The 19278-nt window shown below is 43.8% G+C and overlaps 3 protein-coding genes across 3 annotated transcripts; 1 reads left to right on the top strand and 2 right to left on the bottom strand.

The window, feature by feature from the left end:
• Positions 1-3751: 3751 nt before the first annotated feature.
• Positions 3752-4853, bottom strand: bisc (TM2 domain-containing protein 1 biscotti). Its single transcript, XM_017231835.3, has 2 exons — positions 4397-4853; positions 3752-4340 (listed from the first exon to the last, which is right to left on the bottom strand). Exons 1-2 carry the CDS (start codon positions 4669-4671, stop codon positions 4064-4066), a joined length of 552 nt encoding a protein of 183 aa, XP_017087324.2. The 5' UTR covers positions 4672-4853; the 3' UTR covers positions 3752-4063.
• A 148-nt stretch (positions 4854-5001) lies between these two features.
• On the bottom strand, positions 5002-6639 carry eEFSec (eukaryotic translation elongation factor, selenocysteine-specific). The gene is made up of 2 exons (XM_017231834.3): positions 6337-6639; positions 5002-6281 (listed from the first exon to the last, which is right to left on the bottom strand). The coding sequence occupies exons 1-2, from the start codon at positions 6581-6583 to the stop codon at positions 5002-5004; spliced, it is 1527 nt and encodes a 508-aa protein (XP_017087323.2). The 5' UTR covers positions 6584-6639.
• Positions 6640-6736: 97 nt separating this feature from the next.
• LOC108118894 (acyl-coenzyme A oxidase 1-like) lies at positions 6737-19205 on the top strand. The gene is made up of 8 exons (XM_017231832.3): positions 6737-7210; positions 7292-7454; positions 7517-7809; positions 7870-8275; positions 17908-18414; positions 18469-18574; positions 18629-18784; positions 18841-19205. The coding sequence occupies exons 1-8, from the start codon at positions 7075-7077 to the stop codon at positions 19099-19101; spliced, it is 2028 nt and encodes a 675-aa protein (XP_017087321.3). The 5' UTR covers positions 6737-7074; the 3' UTR covers positions 19102-19205.
• The last annotated feature ends 73 nt before the right edge of the window (positions 19206-19278 follow it).

The following is a 19278-nucleotide window of genomic DNA, read 5'->3' on the forward strand; positions in this document are numbered from 1 at the left end:
AAGAGTAATTAAAAAAATATTTTGAAATAATAGAGCTCTATTTTCTCTTTGGAGTACACACTAAATGTACAAATTAAATTATCAAATTAAAATATTATCAAACATATATGTATATTTCATATAACTATTTCCTTATAACAAATGTTTTCAGAATTAAGTTTTAAAATTAAACCATTAGCTTCAATGGGGCTTCTTGGCTTCTAATATTTTTGGGGGCTCGCTCTTTGCTCTGCTTTTTGGGGGAGTGGATTTCTGGGTAAAGTGGGGAGGGAGTTGGAGGGGACCCGCGACAAAAAGCTTCTCATTTAGCGCTAATTAGGTGCACTGAGAAAAACTCTGAGGTGCTTTTTGCTTATATATTTTGAACTATATTTTATACGTTTAATTCTTCAAGTTGAAAGTTTGATATACAAAAAGAAAAAAAAAACATGATAGTTGTTCTGATTTAGTGATTTAGATAATTTTGCTGATTTATAGTTAACTTCTTAGCCATTTTTATATATTAGATATTGTCTTAATATTAGAATTAATCAATATATCAATTTAGTAAAAAAGCCTTGAGCTTTCTCCGGTGTATACAGGTAATGAGCGATGGCCAAAGTCACACACAATAACAACTTCAAAGGCGCAGCCCCCAATAGTTGCAATTGAAAATCGAATTTCAATCTACAATCGCACATTCCTCAGCGAAATGAAAGACTCCATGGGCAGTGGGGTGGCAGGGTGGTGTTGTTAACACGACGAACCTGAGAAGCGCCCCACCAGCCACGATCCAGCACATTACCACTCCTCAGGTAAGCAACTCAATTCAATATTGATCAATTCCGGGAACTCTTGCCAATTAGAATGTGTCCAATGGCAAGTGGTATTCCGCGCTGTCTGCGACGACTTCTGTTGTTTTGACAGCTCCGCGTGCCCAGGGATTCTTTCCCATATGAAGATACAGAGAGGGAGGGCCTCCCCCCCGGCTGATAAGCACATTCCCTGGGCGTAGTATCGATAAGATTACTTGTCAGCCGAAGCATGAATGAATTGAAGTTCAAGTGTGGGGGAACAACTGATCGATAAGATCGCCTTTGTTTGGGAGGCAGGAGAAATTACCAGACCTTGGAGCACTATCAGAGGGGTGTCAGGTGGAATCTGGTGAAATTGCCCTAAGGAATTTAATCTTCCGGAAATATATAGGGAAAGTGGTAATTACACGACAGAAGATAATCGATGGAAACTTTAAGCTCTCCTTATATTTCCAGAGGCAATCCATCAAATTTCTATATCAGGTGATAGCTAGATCAATGGGTGTCATGTGAGAATTGATAAGGTCAATAAAAGTCAGGTGAAATGAATAATCTTGGGCCAACCCATGAAGCGTAAGCATTTCTTAGCAATTACAGAATGGATTTGGGTTGAAATATTTATGAATTTTCCAAGGCACTCACTTCCCACCATGAATGAACCCATTCATTAAAAGGCTTTACGCCGCAATGACAGCCACAATCCGTGGCATTTGCCGCGATTGCGATAATAGCACTTAAGGCCTGCACTCAAATGCATATTCTGCAGATGAGACAACATACAAATGGTGCTGAGAGATCCGAGGCCCTGGGATAATTCACACTTAACCCGCGGCCAAATCAAACTGCCAGGCATTTGACATTTATGCGGCGCTTTTTGGTTTTACTTTAAGCTAAGAAAATGCCACAGAGTTGCAGCTGAGCAGATGGAGATGATTTATGCACTCATTGTATCTGTAGTTGTGAATACTGGCTAGGAAAATTGCAGTTATCACGAACGATACTCGGGCTTGGATTATGGCTTTAGCTTCAGCTTCAGCTCCAGCTCTGGCTTTAACGGATTCGAGTTTCCCAGGCCGTAGATTTTGTCACTACGACGGAGGTTGCCCAGTCATTATTTATGAGGCGACGCGACGTCAACGATCATCGACGAGCGTTGCAATATGCAACACGGTATGGTGTAGTGTAGTATGCAACATGGGGCCAGGTGGGAACCGTGACGCAGCCTGTAAAATTAAATAATTGCGTTTCATTAAATGCTATTTGCATAGGTTCCCCAGTTCTCCCTCTTGTAAACAAAGTGCAAAGCAATTTGGCATAAACGTCATCGGGTCGGTCGGTTGGGTTGGAGTGGGCGGACGGTTGGAAATCTGAGAATCCCGCCCCACAATTTTCCACGCCACTTGAGCGTAATTAACCGTTGAGCTCCTAAGCGCTGGGCAAATAAGAAACTCGTCGGCCGTCTCCAAGCCAGAGACCCATCCCCCTTTTTCACCAATTATCCACACAAGGAAAAATGGTCAGTTTTTCATTTAAATTTTAAAATAAATACTCCAAGAATTAAAGATATTACAAGAACCATTCCTTTGGTAAAGGGAATTGGTCAAGAAGATGACTTGGACTTGCAATCGTTAATAAAAGCTATAGAAATCCAGATTGTTTTTAAAGTGTACCGATTTTGTGCTATATTTACAATACAATAGAGAGCAGTTTGCGCATCGCATCGATGCTATTTTGATACTGGCAAATATTTGCAATTGACAATTATTTGACTCGGCTCTATTGTGGTTCTATTTCTGGAATGGAGGCGGCGAGTCAGGTGAGGATTATCCCAATTCAAACACCCCCAGTCCAGCCGGAGAGTTGTGAAATAGTTTGTAAACCGCGACCAGTCAGAGCCAAAGTCAATACTCCCCATGGATTCTGGGATTCTGGGCATTTTCCAGAAGGTTACCACGCGCGTACCAAAAACAAACAACCGGCTTGCCAAGCTCCTCAAATTTCACTAATGGCGCAGAGTTCATTTGCCCCCTGCAATCGGACAACAGTAAGCGATATCTGACGGTCCAAAGACCTCGCATGAATGGACACAAAGATCGGGCTTCTGCGCCTGGTTACCCTGGCCCATTCCCCCAGTTTGTTTACACAGGCGGCACGACTCTCACACTGTAATTAGGCGTGCCGACCACTGCGACATCAACAACATATTGTCCTCTTCTGGCCTGGCTAATTGAAAAGCCCTTCTCCGCATGTCCACATAACAATAAACTGGGCGGCAGGTCAGTGCATTGCCCATTCAAAAGGGGGCGTGCTAGGTTGAGGATATTGTTTACCGATGTCTGGGCCAACAATAATATCATTTTTACACACATCGCGCAACTGGGGAGTATGATTGAGCTCAACTACTATAATGATGGTATTTAAGATTGGTAAGAGCTCCTTTAGTGCATTATTTACTTAATTATAAGTACACATATTTAAGCAAACAATAAAATTTCTTAAAATTTGCATCCAAATACTTACCCATTTCCATATAAAATTAAACTTGATCTTAATTAAGAGCCTAATTAAAACGCATCGAGTTACAACCGACCCCGGCTCCGGCTATGCAATTAAAATCGAACAACTTGCCGGCTGATGCGTCGCCGCAGATTATTTCGGAAATGCCAATCTGATGAAAGACCCAGCAGCAACACGGACATCTCCTTCTCCGCTCGGCTGCTGATGCCCCGATCGTCCAAATTCCCCATCCCCATATGCCCCCTGTGCGTTTTCGATTAGCACTGGCGGCGGCGGTGAGTCAACATCGTGTCTGTGACCAAACTCTGTCACGGCGAAAATGTTCGAGAGATCAAAGTACATGTGGGCCAATTATTTTTTGCGTCGACGAAGATGGGCGATTGTTCTGAGAGAGTCAATCATGCTGAGGATATTAAGAGATTGGCATATAGGTATATATATATGATTAAAATCGTTAGTTATATTGGCAAACAATTTGTCTATGTGGTCTATACAATTACACCGATGTAGAGTTGTATAAGGGACCATGTACAGTGGTAACTAAGACTAAACAATGCAACTTAGGCTACGCAAATGATGGTGGCAACAATCTTTACACTTATCAACTAGGGTACGTAATGCACTAATCTGAATCTGAATCTGGATCTGAATCTGAGTCGGGCAGTCGTTGCTTAGTGTCATAAGCCGTACTTAAGATATAACAAGGACTTAACATGATCTACTGTACACCAGGCGCTGTGCCTCCTTAACCATCACCAGTCGTCCCTGGGCAGCCGGTACGTTACGTTGTCACTGCGAACGATGTGGATTCCAGCGCCATAGTATGGTATAACATAGGCGGAACCATCGGCCGGGCCCACCACCTGCAGAGCTATGAGTATTATGTCCACCAGCTGGCCCAGGAACATGCCGCCTAGCGTACAGAACTTGAGCAGTCCAATGCCAGGATAGCCCAGGTAGAACCGGTCCACGCCAAACATTCCCAAAAACACGGAGAGCAGGAGAGTGGTATCCAAGTGGTAGCCATTTCTACGAAGAATAATCTCTTAGGGGACGAAACATTAATGGAAATTATAGAAACTCACGTCCACTTGCAGGGCACTTCCCTGGTAAACGAGGAATTTCCAGTTTCCGTGCAATTGATTTCGCTGGCGGCGATGCACCAGACGCGGGCGCGGCCCTCCTTTGTGCAGCCTGCTAGTTGCTGAGTCTTGGGATCGATGTGGTCTGTTCTTGCCGGGTCCGGGCACATGAACTGACCCATCATCTGCAGCTCGTTGCAGTCGACATTCACCTGGTGCGTTGCCCTTGTGCCAAATATCAGGAGGAGCAGCAGCGGGAAAAGGGCGCAGCAGCACATTTGTTAATAGTAATTTTGGCCTCTCTATGGGGTTCGGTTTCTTGGTGGTGTGGTTTTGGCGGTGGCTGCAATTGCAGTTGGGGGCTGGATGTTGGTCTTCGTTTCAATTTCGATGTTTGTTAGTTGCAGTTTCGTGGGGACAGCGGCAGGCACCAGATTTGTTGTTTTTTGGTATATATGTTTTGCAGCACTGCAATGGCCGTTTTTCAACACTCCTACGCGTATTCTTGGGGATGATCTAAAATTTAGCACCATTATCGACACTCGATAGTGATTACCTCCAATTGGCGGTCCTTTTTAAATTTTATAGAACTCTGCAAGGATGGAATTTCATTGGAACAGTCCCGCCTGTTTATTAAAAACATATTTTTTACAATTAAGCACCACCTTTACATCCTTAATATTTTGAATTGTATCTGTGGAAAGGGCTTCTCGAAAATTAATAGCTACTTTCGAGGTTTGTCCAAAGGTTCTTTCGATAAGGCCCCGTTCTCCAGTGGATAAGTCCACCCATTTGCCGACGAACAAGTCTCTGTTGGCTTCCTTCTTAAATAGATTATGAACAATCACTTCATTCGCGGTAACAACACGCTGAATGCCGCCAACTTTTTGTTTTCGCTTGAAGATTCGCAGTTTCGGCAAAACATCCTGAGCGCAGGTGGAACTTTGCGTCTGCCAGGCTATTCGGCCCCAAAAAGCCAGGCGGCAACTGGTGCTATGTACATCCATATCCAATTTGGAAGCTATCAGTATTGAATTGGGAGGGATTAACGCAGGAGTCTCGAACTGCAGCAAGGCGAAAACCACATCAGATGCAGGCACCTCCGCTGGAAGGATCTCTTCTATAAATTCGTAATCCTTTTCTGGATGGAAGTCCGTGGAGTGCTTCTCATTATCCCGAAACAGCGTCACGCTGGCCATCACAGTGTCATGTCCAACGGAGATGTGAAGTTTACTATTAGATTTAATTGATTGTTTATAATAGCGGATTGGACGAAGCTGCAGGCACACGGCGTAGATGGGCTTTAGGTATCCTGGTTCAGCAATCACACCGCGTTCCATTAACTTGGCATTGAATTGGGTGACACACAAGCCAATGCGATCGCCCATGGAGGCACTGGTAACGTTCTGTCGGAACATCTGCATGGATTTAACTTTCCGCTGCTCTTTCAGAGCTGGAAGCTCCACCGTGTCATTGACTTGGACTCTTCCCTGTAGCAGGGTGCCTGTGCATACAGTTCCTTGTCCTTTGATTCCGAAGCAGTGGTCGACGTACATTAACAAAGGAGCATTTAAGTTCCTCTCTGGTTGGAAGAAAGCATCGTTGAGGCCGGCACGCAATGCCATAATATTAGTGCCTTCTAAAGCTGAGACGCTATACATGGGTACCTGACTACCAAAGCTAGTAGAACCTAGGGTCTTTGACAGTCGTGAACGCAGTTTCTCCAGCTTACTCTCCCGTTGGTCTGCTGCCAAAACATCGATTTTGTTAATCACCACTATCAGCTTCTTCTGCAGCAGCTCCCCAATGATCAGACACTCGGCCGTCTGGGTCTGGATTCCTTTCTGCGCATCTACAACGAGCACCATAAGATCAATAATCTGGGCTCCTGCAAAACATGGAAATAATTACTTTCCGATTTTCATTAAATGCTGTGTAGTCACCTCCTATAATAGTCCTGATAAGGCTTGCATGTCCAGGACAATCCACAAAGGTGAATTGAAGAGGGTCTCCTTGGGGTGTCTGAGCCAGCACTCCACTGAATCCCAGATCCAGAGTAATTCCTCGCTCCACGGACTGGGGATTTTTGTCGAAGGCGGCCGTACTGGAAACGGAGCTTAAGGCTTTAGCTAGAGTGGTTTTTCCACTGTCCACATGCCCCAGGAGGCCAACATTAAAGTTGGTAGGCATCTTTCCATACAGATCTCGCTCAATAAAAACCAAAACAAAGTATATGCTAAAACCAAAACAAACAGCAATAGGGATGGTAAGTGCTCGATAACAGTGGCGGGGAAAACGATAACTTTTGATCTTTAGAATCGTCTATCAGTGACCCAATTTCAGTTATAACAGCTGAGAGCGCAAAATAATCTTAAAAATGTATTCTCTGTGTCTTCAATTTCTTATCTTAATGATGTACTAGTATAAAAACAAATTGTAGCCCAAAACATACCTATCTAGCTCTGAATATAAAGCAATTTTAACTGTTCCCAAGATAAGAGTGTTATTAGTTAATAAACAACAATCTAACACATACAGCAAGAAGAGAGCACTCCAAAGAGCGGACGATCAAAGTTTACATTAAGATTGGAAAAAGTTTCGCTTTTAATGAAGGGGTCCGCCACTTGGACCTCAATTCGCGATCAGTTCTCTTAGCGCGCGCATTTCGGCAGTTCTGAACAATGTCCTCATCGGTGATCCCCAAAACAGTTAATCCGGATCTGCAAAAGGAACGGGATGGAGCAAGTTTTAGTAGCGAGGAGTTCGCCGCCTGGTGGGCAGGAAGCGATGAGGATCTAAAGTTCACCCGGGGCATTCGTAAGTCCATTCCTCTCGCAATCTCCAGCTTATCAGTTGGGGGCAATATGCATAGGGTCATGCTGACGATGCTCTTTTTAGGCGATTACCTGCAAAAGGATGTGAATCTGGACGAGATGCTGCAGATCCAGAATATGTCACACGAGGATATTAACGAATTTTCCGTACGGACGTCTATCGATGCAGCCAAAAAGCTGCGTCGTCTCCAGGAGGAGCGCAATCCTGGCGGGGAGGAGTACTGGCCGTGAATATTTTCTTAAATATTTTATAAAATGCAATTCTCCAAGTCAACATTTTCTCTTTTAGAAATCTCTACGACAGCAAGGTGATGTGGGGTCTCACACCCGCCGGCAATCCCTTTGGAGTGATGTACGTAATGCTGGTCAAGGCGCTGCAGGCCCAGTGTACACCGGAGCAATACGAAGAGTTCGGAAAACGCATGGAGAAGTTCGAGATCTGCGGCACGTACGCTCAAACTGAGCTAGGTCATGGCACTTATCTGCGTGGCCTGGAAACTAGAGCTGATTTCGATCCCAAAACGGATGAATTTGTACTGAACACGCCGAAGATATCTTCCTACAAGTTTTGGCCAGGAGGCTGTAAGTAATCAGCATTTTTATTGTTTTTTTTTCACTTACGAATGGACTTTATTTCCATAGTGGGTCACAGCTCCAACTACTGTCTGATAATGGCGCAGTTGTACATCAACAATGTATCTAAAGGACCACACATGTTCTTTGTCCAAGTGCGCGATGAAGAGACCCACGAACCCCTGCCTGGCGTCCACATTGGTGATATTGGAAAGAAGATGGGCTTCATCGGAGTAAACAATGGTTTCCTGGGCTTAAAAAACGTGAGGATTCCTCGCACCCGCATGTTGATGCGACACGCCAAAGTCAATGCCGACGGCTCCTATGTGAGCAGCCCAGCTAACGTTCTTACCTACTTCGCCATGGTGCGCACGCGCTGTGTGATTGCTCGCAACAATGCCCTGATGCTTGCAGGAGCTGCTACCATTGCTACAAGGTATTCTGCTGTGCGCCGACAGAGTCCCATAAATCCGAAGTAAGTTCATGACATATTCCTTATATTCATACCCTTGCAGACGGTATTATAACTATGGGCCTTATAGGGGAAACCCCCATTTTCAAGGGATCCCATCACCGAAAATGGACAAAAAATCTAAAAAATATTTTGTCTCAGGGTTTTGATGCAGAATGGTGGCGAATCGATCCAGAAATCGTTTAAGGTACTCCGCTTGGGAATCGGATGAGAATTGGGCAAGATATGGCCATCAGTGTGGTCCCTATAGGGGAAAACCCCATTTTCAAGGGATCCCTTCACCAAAAATGGACAAAAAATCTAAAAAATATTTTGTCTCAGGGTTTTGATGCAGAATGGTGGCGAATCGATCCAGAAATCGTTTAAGGTACTCCGCTTGGGAATCGGATGAGAATTGGGCAAGATATGGCCATCAGTGTGGTCCCTATAGGGGAAAACCCCATTTTCAAGGGATCCCATCACCAAAAATGGACAAAAAATCTAAAAAATATTTTGTCTCAGGGTTTTGATGCAGAATGGTGGCGAATCGATCCAGAAATCGTTTAAGGTACTCCGCTTGGGAATCGGATGAGAATTGGGCAAGATATGGCCATCAGTGTGGTCCCTATAGGGGAAAACCCCATTTTCAAGGGATCCCTTCACCAAAAATGGACAAAAAATCTAAAAAATATTTTGTCTCAGGGTTTTGATGCAGAATGGTGGCGAATCGATCCAGAAATCGTTTAAGGTACTCCGCTTGGGAATCGGATGAGAATTGGGCAAGATATGGCCATCAGTGTGGTCCCTATAGGGGAAAACCCCATTTTCAAGGGATCCCTTCACCAAAAATGGACAAAAAATCTAAAAAATATTTTGTCTCAGGGTTTTGATGCAGAATGGTGGCGAATCGATCCAGAAATCGTTTAAGGTACTCCGCTTGGGAATCGGATGAGAATTGGGCAAGATATGGCCATCAGTGTGGTCCCTATAGGGGAAAACCCCATTTTCAAGGGATCCCATCACCAAAAATGGACAAAAAATCTAAAAAATATTTTGTCTCAGGGTTTTGATGCAGAATGGTGGCGAATCGATCCAGAAATCGTTTAAGGTACTCCGCTTGGGAATCGGATGAGAATTGGGCAAGATATGGCCATCAGTGTGGTCCCTATAGGGGAAAACCCCATTTTCAAGGGATCCCTTCACCAAAAATGGACAAAAAATCTAAAAAATATTTTGTCTCAGGGTTTTGATGCAGAATGGTGGCGAATCGATCCAGAAATCGTTTAAGGTACTCCGCTTGGGAATCGGATGAGAATTGGGCAAGATATGGCCATCAGTGTGGTCCCTATAGGGGAAAACCCCATTTTCAAGGGATCCCTTCACCAAAAATGGACAAAAAATCTAAAAAATATTTTGTCTCAGGGTTTTGATGCAGAATGGTGGCGAATCGATCCAGAAATCGTTTAAGGTACTCCGCTTGGGAATCGGATGAGAATTGGGCAAGATATGGCCATCAGTGTGGTCCCTATAGGGGAAAACCCCATTTTCAAGGGATCCCTTCACCAAAAATGGACAAAAAATGTAAAAAATATTTTGTCTCAGGGTTTTGATGCAGAATGGTGGCGAATCGATCCAGAAATCGTTTAAGGTACTCCGCTTGGGAATCGGATGAGAATTGGGCAAGATATGGCCATCAGTGTGGTCCCTATAGGGGAAAACCCCATTTTCAAGGGATCCCTTCACCAAAAATGGACAAAAAATCTAAAAAATATTTTGTCTCAGGGTTTTGATGCAGAATGGTGGCGAATCGATCCAGAAATCGTTTAAGGTACTCCGCTTGGGAATCGGATGAGAATTGGGCAAGATATGACCATCAGTGTGGCCCCTATAGGCCAAAACCCCATTTTCAAGGGTCCCATCAGGAAAAATGGACAAAAAATCTAAAAAATATTTTGTCTCAGGGTTTTGATGCAGAATGGTGGCGAATCGATCCAGAAATCGTTTAAGGTACTCCGCTTGGGAATCGGATGAGAATTGGGCAAGATATGGCCATCAGTGTGGCCCCTATAGGGGAAAACCTCATTTTCAAGGGACCCCATAGCGCAAAATGGACAAAAAATGTAAAAAATATTTTTTTCTCAGGGTTTTGATGCAGAATGGTGGCGAATCGACCCAGAAATCGTTTAAGGTACTCCGCTTGGGAATCGGACGATAATTGGGGAAGATATAGCCATCACAGTGGACCCTATAGGGGAAAACCACATTTCCAAGGGATCCCATCATGAAAAATGGACAAAAAATCTAAAAAATATTTTGTCTCAGGGTTTTGATGCAGAATGGTGGCGAATCGATCCAGAAATCGTTTAAGGTACTCCGCTTGGGAATCGGATGAGAATTGGGCAAGATGTGGCCATCAGTGTGGCCCCTATAGGGGAAACCCTCATTTTCAAGGGACCCCATAGCGCAAAATGGACAAAAAATCTAAAAAATATTTTGACTCAGGGTTTTGATGCAGAATGGTGGCGAATCGATCCAGAAATCGTTTAAGGTACTCCGCTTGGGAATCGGATGAGAATTGGGCAAGATATGACCATCAGTGTGGCCCCTATAGGCCAAAACCCCATTTTCAAGGGTCCCATCAGGAAAAATGGACAAAAAATCTAAAAAATATTTTGTCTCAGGGTTTTGATGCAGAATGGTGGCGAATCGATCCAGAAATCGTTTAAGGTACTCCGCTTGGGAATCGGATGAGAATTGGGCAAGATATGGCAAGAAAACCTCATTTTCAAGGGACCCCATAGCGCAAAATGGACAAAAAATGTAAAAAATATTTTGTCTCAGGGTTTTGATGCAGAATGGTGGCGAATCGACCCAGAAATCGTTTAAGGTACTCCGCTTGGGAATCGGATGAGAATTGGGGAAGATATAGCCATCACAGTGGACCCTATAGGGGAAAACCACATTTCCAAGGGATCCCATCATGAAAAATGGACAAAAAATCTAAAAAATATTTTGTCTCAGGGTTTTGATGCAGAATGGTGGCGAATCGATCCAGAAATCGTTTAAGGTACTCCGCTTGGGAATCGGATGAGAATTGGGCAAGATGTGGCCATCAGTGTGGCCCCTATAGGGGAAACCCTCATTTTCAAGGGACCCCATAGCGCAAAATGGACAAAAAATGTAAAAAATATTTTGTCTCAGGGTTCTGATGCAGAATGGTGGCGAATCGATCCAGAAATCGTTTAAGGTACTCCGCTTGGGAATCGGATGAGAATTGGGCAAGATATGACCATCAGTGTGGCCTCTATAGGCCAAAACCCCATTTTCAAGGGTCCCATCAGGAAAAATGGACAAAAAATCTAAAAAATATTTTGTCTCAGGGTTTTGATGCAGAATGGTGGCGAATCGACCCAGAAATCGTTTAAGGTACTCCGCTTGGGAATCGGATGAGAATTGGGGAAGATATAGCCATCACAGTGGACCCTATAGGGGAAAACCACATTTCCAAGGGATCCCATCATGAAAAATGGACAAAAAATCTAAAAAATATTTTGTCTCAGGGTTTTGATGCAGAATGGTGGCGAATCGATCCAGAAATCGTTTAAGGTACTCCGCTTGGGAATCGGATGAGAATTGGGCAAGATGTGGCCATCAGTGTGGCCCCTATAGGGGAAACCCTCATTTTCAAGGGACCCCATAGCGCAAAATGGACAAAAAATCTAAAAAATATTTTGTCTCAGGGTTTTGATGCAGAATGGTGGCGAATCGATCCAGAAATCGTTTAAGGTACTCCGCTTGGGAATCGGATGAGAATTGGGCAAGATGTGGCCATCAGTGTGGCCCCTATAGGGGAAACCCTCATTTTCAAGGGACCCCATAGCGCAAAATGGACAAAAAATGTAAAAAATATTTTGTCTCAGGGTTTTGATGCAGAATGGTGGCGAATCGATCCAGAAATCGTTTAAGGTACTCCGCTTGGGAATCGGATGAGAATTGGGCAAGATATGGCCATCAGTGTGGCCCCTATAGGGGAAAACCTCATTTTCAAGGGACCCCATAGCGCAAAATGGACAAAAAATGTAAAAAATATTTTGTCTCAGGGTTTTGATGCAGAATGGTGGCGAATCGATCCAGAAATCGTTTAAGGTACTCCGCTTGGAAATCGGATGAGAATTGGGCAAGATATGGCCATCAGTGTGGCCCCTATAGGGGAAAACCTCATTTTCAAGGGACCCCATAGCGCAAAATGGACAAAAAATCTAAAAAATATTTTGTCTCAGGGTTTTGATGCAGAATGGTGGCGAATCGATCCAGAAATCGTTTAAGGTACTCCGCTTGGGAATCGGATGAGAATTGGGCAAGATGTGGCCATCAGTGTGGCCCCTATAGGGGAAACCCTCATTTTCAAGGGACCCCATAGCGCAAAATGGACAAAAAATGTAAAAAATATTTTGTCTCAGGGTTTTGATGCAGAATGGTGGCGAATCGATCCAGAAATCGTTTAAGGTACTCCGCTTGGGAATCGGATGAGAATTGGGCAAGATATGGCCATCAGTGTGGCCCCTATAGGGGAAAACCTCATTTTCAAGGGACCCCATAGCGCAAAATGGACAAAAAATGTAAAAAATATTTTGTCTCAGGGTTTTGATGCAGAATGGTGGCGAATCGATCCAGAAATCGTTTAAGGTACTCCGCTTGGAAATCGGATGAGAATTGGGCAAGATATGGCCATCAGTGTGGCCCCTATAGGGGAAAACCTCATTTTCAAGGGACCCCATAGCGCAAAATGGACAAAAAATCTAAAAAATATTTTGTCTCAGGGTTTTGATGCAGAATGGTGGCGAATCGATCCAGAAATCGTTTAAGGTACTCCGCTTGGGAATCGGATGAGAATTGGGCAAGATGTGGCCATCAGTGTGGCCCCTATAGGGGAAACCCTCATTTTCAAGGGACCCCATAGCGCAAAATGGACAAAAAATGTAAAAAATATTTTGTCTCAGGGTTTTGATGCAGAATGGTGGCGAATCGATCCAGAAATCGTTTAAGGTACTCCGCTTGGGAATCGGATGAGAATTGGGCAAGATATGGCCATCAGTGTGGCCCCTATAGGGGAAAACCTCATTTTCAAGGGACCCCATAGCGCAAAATGGACAAAAAATGTAAAAAATATTTTGTCTCAGGGTTTTGATGCAGAATGGTGGCGAATCGACCCACAAATCGTTTAAGGTACTCCGCTTGGGAATCGGATGAGAATTGGGGAAGATATAGCCATCACAGTGGACCCTATAGGGGAAAACCACATTTCCAAGGGATCCCATCATGAAAAATGGACAAAAAATCTAAAAAATATTTTGTCTCAGGGTTTTGATGCAGAATGGTGGCAAATCGATCCAGAAATCGTTTAAGGTACTCCGCTTGGGAATCGGATGAGAATTGGGCAAGATGTGGCCATCAGTGTGGCCCCTATAGGGGAAACCCTCATTTTCAAGGGACCCCATAGCGCAAAATGGACAAAAAATGTAAAAAATATTTTGTCTCAGGGTTTTGATGCAGAATGGTGGCGAATCGATCCAGAAATCGTTTAAGGTACTCCGCTTGGGAATCGGATGAGAATTGGGCAAGATATGACCATCAGTGTGGCCCCTATAGGCCAAAACCCCATTTTCAAGGGTCCCATCAGGAAAAATGGACAAAAAATGTACAAAATATTTTGTCTCAGGGTTTTGATGCAGAATGGTGGCGAATCGATCCAGAAATCGTTTAAGGTACTCCGCTTGGAAATCGGATGAGAATTGGGCAAGATATGGCCATCAGTGTGGCCCCTATAGGGGAAAACCTCATTTTCAAGGGACCCCATAGCGCAAAATGGACAAAAAATGTAAAAAATATTTTGTCTCAGGGTTTTGATGCAGAATGGTGGCGAATCGACCCAGAAATCGTTTAAGGTACTCCGCTTGGGAATCGGATGAGAATTGGGGAAGATATAGCCATCACAGTGGACCCTATAGGGGAAAACCACATTTCCAAGGGATCCCATCATGAAAAATGGACAAAAAATCTAAAAAATATTTTGTCTCAGGGTTTTGATGCAGAATGGTGGCGAATCGATCCAGAAATCGTTTAAGGTACTCCGCTTGGGAATCGGATGAGAATTGGGCAAGATGTGGCCATCAGTGTGGCCCCTATAGGGGAAACCCTCATTTTCAAGGGACCCCATAGCGCAAAATGGACAAAAAATGTAAAAAATATTTTGTCTCAGGGTTTTGATGCAGAATGGTGGCGAATCGATCCAGAAATCGTTTAAGGTACTCCGCTTGGGAATCGGATGAGAATTGGGCAAGATATGGCCATCAGTGTGGCCCCTATAGGGGAAAACCTCATTTTCAAGGGACCCCATAGCGCAAAATGGACAAAAAATGTAAAAAATATTTTGTCTCAGGGTTTTGATGCAGAATGGTGGCGAATCGATCCAGAAATCGTTTAAGGTACTCCGCTTGGAAATCGGATGAGAATTGGGCAAGATATGGCCATCAGTGTGGCCCCTATAGGGGAAAACCTCATTTTCAAGGGACCCCATAGCGCAAAATGGACAAAAAATCTAAAAAATATTTTGTCTCAGGGTTTTGATGCAGAATGGTGGCGAATCGATCCAGAAATCGTTTAAGGTACTCCGCTTGGGAATCGGATGAGAATTGGGCAAGATGTGGCCATCAGTGTGGCCCCTATAGGGGAAACCCTCATTTTCAAGGGACCCCATAGCGCAAAATGGACAAAAAATGTAAAAAATATTTTGTCTCAGGGTTTTGATGCAGAATGGTGGCGAATCGATCCAGAAATCGTTTAAGGTACTCCGCTTGGGAATCGGATGAGAATTGGGCAAGATATGGCCATCAGTGTGGCCCCTATAGGGGAAAACCTCATTTTCAAGGGACCCCATAGCGCAAAATGGACAAAAAATGTAAAAAATATTTTGTCTCAGGGTTTTGATGCAGAATGGTGGCGAATCGATCCAGAAATCGTTTAAGGTACTCCGCTTGGAAATCGGATGAGAATTGGGCAAGATATGGCCATCAGTGTGGCCCCTATAGGGGAAAACCTCATTTTCAAGGGACCCCATAGCGCAAAATGGACAAAAAATCTAAAAAATATTTTGTCTCAGGGTTTTGATGCAGAATGGTGGCGAATCGATCCAGAAATCGTTTAAGGTACTCCGCTTGGAAATCGGATGAGAATTGGGCAAGATATGGCCATCAGTGTGGCCCCTATAGGGGAAAACCTCATTTTCAAGGGACCCCATAGCGCAAAATGGACAAAAAATCTAAAAAATATTTTGTCTCAGGGTTTTGATGCAGAATGGTGGCGAATCGATCCAGAAATCGTTTAAGGTACTCCGCTTGGGAATCGGATGAGAATTGGGCAAGATGTGGCCATCAGTGTGGCCCCTATAGGGGAAACCCTCATTTTCAAGGGACCCCATAGCGCAAAATGGACAAAAAATGTAAAAAATATTTTGTCTCAGGGTTTTGATGCAGAATGGTGGCGAATCGATCCAGAAATCGTTTAAGGTACTCCGCTTGGGAATCGGATGAGAATTGGGCAAGATATGGCCATCAGTGTGGCCCCTATAGGGGAAAACCTCATTTTCAAGGGACCCCATAGCGCAAAATGGACAAAAAATGTAAAAAATATTTTGTCTCAGGGTTTTGATGCAGAATGGTGGCGAATCGACCCACAAATCGTTTAAGGTACTCCGCTTGGGAATCGGATGAGAATTGGGGAAGATATAGCCATCACAGTGGACCCTATAGGGGAAAACCACATTTCCAAGGGATCCCATCATGAAAAATGGACAAAAAATCTAAAAAATATTTTGTCTCAGGGTTTTGATGCAGAATGGTGGCAAATCGATCCAGAAATCGTTTAAGGTACTCCGCTTGGGAATCGGATGAGAATTGGGCAAGATGTGGCCATCAGTGTGGCCCCTATAGGGGAAACCCTCATTTTCAAGGGACCCCATAGCGCAAAATGGACAAAAAATGTAAAAAATATTTTGTCTCAGGGTTTTGATGCAGAATGGTGGCGAATCGATCCAGAAATCGTTTAAGGTACTCCGCTTGGGAATCGGATGAGAATTGGGCAAGATATGACCATCAGTGTGGCCCCTATAGGCCAAAACCCCATTTTCAAGGGTCCCATCAGGAAAAATGGACAAAAAATGTAAAAAATATTTTGTCTCAGGGTTTTGATGCAGAATGGTGGCGAATCGATCCAGAAATCGTTTAAGGTACTCCGCTTGGAAATCGGATGAGAATTGGGCAAGATATGGCCATCAGTGTGGCCCCTATAGGGGAAAACCTCATTTTCAAGGGACCCCATAGCGCAAAATGGACAAAAAATGTAAAAAATATTTTGTCTCAGGGTTTTGATGCAGAATGGTGGCGAATCGACCCAGAAATCGTTTAAGGTACTCCGCTTGGGAATCGGATGAGAATTGGGGAAGATATAGCCATCACAGTGGACCCTATAGGGGAAAACCACATTTCCAAGGGATCCCATCATGAAAAATGGACAAAAAATCTAAAAAATATTTTGTCTCAGGGTTTTGATGCAGAATGGTGGCGAATCGATCCAGAAATCGTTTAAGGTACTCCGCTTGGGAATCGGATGAGAATTGGGCAAGATGTGGCCATCAGTGTGGCCCCTATAGGGGAAACCCTCATTTTCAAGGGACCCCATAGCGCAAAATGGACAAAAAATGTAAAAAATATTTTGTCTCAGGGTTTTGATGCAGAATGGTGGCGAATCGATCCAGAAATCGTTTAAGGTACTCCGCTTGGGAATCGGATGAGAATTGGGCAAGATATGGCCATCAGTGTGGCCCCTATAGGGGAAAACCTCATTTTCAAGGGACCCCATAGCGCAAAATGGACAAAAAATGTAAAAAATATTTTGTCTCAGGGTTTTGATGCAGAATGGTGGCGAATCGACCCAGAAATCGTTTAAGGTACTCCGCTTGGGAATCGGATGAGAATTGGGGAAGATATAGCCATCACAGTGGACCCTATAGGGGAAAACCACATTTCCAAGGGATCCCATCATGAAAAATGGACAAAAAATCGAAAAAATATTTTGTCTCAGGACTTTGATGCAGAATGGTGGCGAATCGATCCAGAAATCGTTTAAGGTACTCCGCTTGGGAATCGAATGAGAATTGGGGAAGATATAGCCATCACAGTGGACCCTATAGGGGAAAACCACATTTTCAAGGGATCCCATCACGAAAAATGGACAAAAAATCTAAAAAATATTTTGTCTCAGGATTTTGATGCAGAATGGTGGCGAATCGATCCAGAAATCGTTTAAGGTACTCCGCTTGGGAATCGGATGAGAATTGGGGAAGATATAGCCATCCCTGTGGACCCTATAGGGGAAAACCACATTTCCAAGGGATCCTATCATGAAAAATGGACAAAAAATCGAAAAAATATTTTGTCTCAGGGTTTTGATGCAGAATGGTGGCGAATCGACCCAGAAATCGTTTATGGTACTCCGCTTGAGAATCGGATGAGAATTGGGGAAGATATAGGTATCAGTGTGGATTCCATCACCAAAAATGGAAAAAAATCTAAAAAATATGTACTTTACTTACTTTCCAGGGAACGGGAGCCACAAATTATGGACCATGTAACGCAGCAGTTTAAACTCTTCCCAGAAATAGCCACCAGCTTGGCTCATCGTCTGGCTAGCGATTATCTGTGGAAGCTGTACGACGCCACCATTGATGACATAGCTAATGGAAAATACGAACGGCTGCCAGAACTTCATTCCCTTTCTTGCGCCTTAAAAGTAACTTGTTCGTCGGATTCTGCTGCTGGTGTGGAACGCCTGCGTCTGGCTTGTGGTGGTCACGGCTACCTCACCTCGTCCAACATGAGCAACCTTTACGTCGCGGCTACTGCAGCCTGCACTTACGAGGGCGAGAACACAGTACTTCTGCTCCAGATTGGACGCTTCCTGATGAAGTCTTGGCGCTCGGCACTGAGTGGAGCTCCTTTGGCTCCAACTGTCAGTTACCTGGCCGAGGTTCAAAAGAATCCCCAGTTTGGAACTTGGACAGGCACTTGGGAAAACATGGTGAAGGCTATGAAGTATGCAGCAGCAAAGTAAGTTGATCGCCGTTTTGAATATTCAATTTATTTATAAACATATTTTTGTAGTAAGACGCAATCGGCCTTCAAGAGTCTTTCCAATCGACTATCCAGAGGAGAGAGTGAAGGAACTGCGGCTAACCAAACAGGGATTGAATTCACCCAGGCAGCAGAGGTTAGTATGAATAAAAAGAGGTTCGTTGACCTGCTAAAAGCCTGATATTTTTAGCTTCATGGGCGCGCATTTATTTTCTCGTCGTTTACCACTGAAGTGACTGGCCCCAACTCTAAGAACCGATCAGCGGCCTTTAATCGGGTTCTGGAAAACCTATTGGAACTGTATTTGGTCAAGGAAACGCTCAACCAACTAAGCAACTTGCTGAGAGTAAGATCATACAAAGTTTGTTGTGCACAATTTTCATTTATAATATTATTTCTTAGTTTATCAACCTGACCGATACGGATCTAGCCAAGCTGCAGGATCGCTTGGAAACGGTTCTCTCGAAATTGCGTCCCGATGCCGTGGCTATAGTGGATGGCTTTGACTTCAGTGATCTTCAGCTTAACTCCACGCTGGGATCCTTTGATGGAAATGCTTATGAGCGTATTTTCGACGCTGCCCTCAAGAATCCCATGAACCAGAAACCAGTGCCAAAGTCCTTCCATCAGCACCTTAAACCCTTCATGAAGTCTAATATTTAATGTCCAGTGCTCTATACAATGCACTTTTAGTAATGGTGATGTGTTATTTAATTTTAATATTCTTTGTTTTTACAAATATACTCTTTTATGAATTTATAAGAAAACATCTCTTTAAATATTTTTACTTCGAAAGTATAGGTTCAATATTTCTGTCCTCTATTCTGTATTGGTTTCGTT

This window comes from Drosophila bipectinata, chromosome 2R, assembly GCF_030179905.1.
Source record: "Drosophila bipectinata strain 14024-0381.07 chromosome 2R, DbipHiC1v2, whole genome shotgun sequence".
Classification (NCBI taxonomy): Eukaryota; Metazoa; Arthropoda; class Insecta; order Diptera; family Drosophilidae; genus Drosophila; species Drosophila bipectinata.